This window comes from Eimeria mitis, genomic scaffold, assembly GCF_000499745.2.
Source record: "Eimeria mitis Houghton genomic scaffold, Emh_scaff2173, whole genome shotgun sequence".
NCBI classification, from domain to species: Eukaryota; Apicomplexa; class Conoidasida; order Eucoccidiorida; family Eimeriidae; genus Eimeria; species Eimeria mitis.
In genome coordinates this window covers 7968-9831 of record NW_013570500.1, presented here as the reverse complement: position 1 = coordinate 9831, position 1864 = coordinate 7968, and the positions used below count along the sequence as shown (strand labels likewise).

Below are 1864 nucleotides of genomic sequence, written 5' to 3'. Positions count from 1 at the left end.
ACGAGATCCTATCTGTCTGCGTCTCCATCCAGCAGCAGCAGCAGCACCACCACCACCACCACAACCAGCAGCATCACCAACAGCAGCAGCAGCAGCAGCAGCAGCAGCAAAACCTTCATTCGTGCTGCAGCGAGTCAGAGCAGCAGACATAGTCCCTGGGGAGCTGCTGCTGCTGCAGCAAGGAGACACACTAGCTGCTGATTTGCTGCTGCTGCATGGAGCTGTCTCCGTCGATGAATCCTCACTAACAGGAGAAACAAAACCCGTGCTGAAGCTGCCAGCAGCAGCAGCAGCAGCAGCAGCAGCAGCAGCAGCAGCAGCAGGAGCAGCAGGAGCAGAAGGAGAAGCAGCAGCAGGAGCAGCATCATCATCCCCCACCGCAGCAGCACCACCACCACCATCACCATCACCACCATCACCAACAGCAGCAGCAACAGCAGCAGCAGCAGCAGCAGCAGCAGCAGCAGCAGCAGCAGAATGGGGATACCCAGAGTGCAGCATAGCTGCAGAGACACCTGAAGAGCTGCTGTCTCCTTTGGCGTTGGTAGGCAGCAAATTGGGGTGTATCTACAGCTCCTCGTTGCTGCTGCACTGCAGCAGCAGCAGCAACTTAACAGTATATGCAGCAGCAGCAGCAGCAGCAGCAGATGCAGATGCAGCAGGAAATGCAGGGGAAGGGGGAAGTCCGTTGAAGCAGCAGCAGCAACTGCAGCAGCAGCAGCAGCAGCAGCAGCAGCAGCAGCAGCAGCAGCAGCAGCAGGTGTTAATGTACAAGGAGATAGAAGACCCCACAGATTTGCTGCTGCAGCAGGGTTGCTGCTGGGGTGTATGTGTACATACAGCTGGAAATACATACGAATCTCGTTTGCTGCAGCAGCAGCAGCAACTGCAGCAGCAGCAGCAGCAGCAGCAGCAGCAGCAGCAGGACTATCAACAGGAATTGATTCGTTTTAAATACGATAAACATTTTCCTTTTGTTTTATTTATTGTTATTCTTCTTTCTTTTTTATTTATTATAATACAAACCCCATTCATACAAACAAATACAGATATATTTCGTTTGGGGATAGATAGATTGCTGCGGCTGCTGCCGGTCTATCTACCAGCTCTGTGGGGCCTCACAGCCAGCATCAACGCACGCAGACTCAGCAGCAGCAGCAGCAGCAGCAGCAGCAGCAGCAGCAGCAGCAGCAGCAGCAGCAGGAGGAAGAGGGGTTGTGCTGCTGCAGTTTATCCTGGTTTGCTGCCGCTAGCAGCAAAAGTACAGATTATGTTTATCGATAAAACGGAGACACTCACAACAAAAAATATTTTTCTTTGTGGGGTGCTGCCGGTGAGTGATGCAGCATTTGAATCTATTATAACCTGCAGCAGCAGCAGCAGCAGCAGCAGCAGCAGCAGCAGCAGCAGCAGCAGCAGCGGCAGCGGAGGTGATGCGATAGAAGCACAACACAGAGATAGAGAGATAGATGCAGCAGAAGAATATATCAGCAGCCCATCTGCTGCTATTCCTGTAGATGATGATGAACAGCAGCAGCAGCAGCAGCAGCAGCAGCAGCAGCAGGAGCAGCAGCCGCTGCTGCTGCTGCAGCAGCAAGACAACCCCACACACGCGGGATCGGGATCGATGAACCTCCGCCTGCGGCAGTGCTTAGCCTGCTGCAACTCCTTGTGCTTCACACCTCACGGCGTAGCCAAGTGGGTGCAGCAGCAGCAGCAGCAGCAGCAGCAGCAGCAGCAGCAGAAGAAGAAGCAGCAGCAGCAGCAGCAGAAGACTGAGCTGGGAAGCAAACAAAAGAGAGTGTTTACGGGGGAGGAGATGCTGGCTATATATGAAGCAGCAAATCGCTCTTCTGCTGCTGCA

General features: G+C 53.9%; 1 protein-coding gene across 1 annotated transcript in view; it reads left to right on the top strand.

The window, feature by feature from the left end:
• Window positions 1–1270: 1270 nt before the first annotated feature.
• Window positions 1271–1864, top strand: part of EMH_0049810 (uncharacterized protein) — a gene marked incomplete at both ends in the record, with an annotated part of 7280 nt that continues 6686 nt past the window's right edge. The window contains one exon of the mRNA XM_013496571.1: window positions 1271–1864. Coding sequence (XP_013352025.1) covers window positions 1271–1864 — 594 coding nt within the window.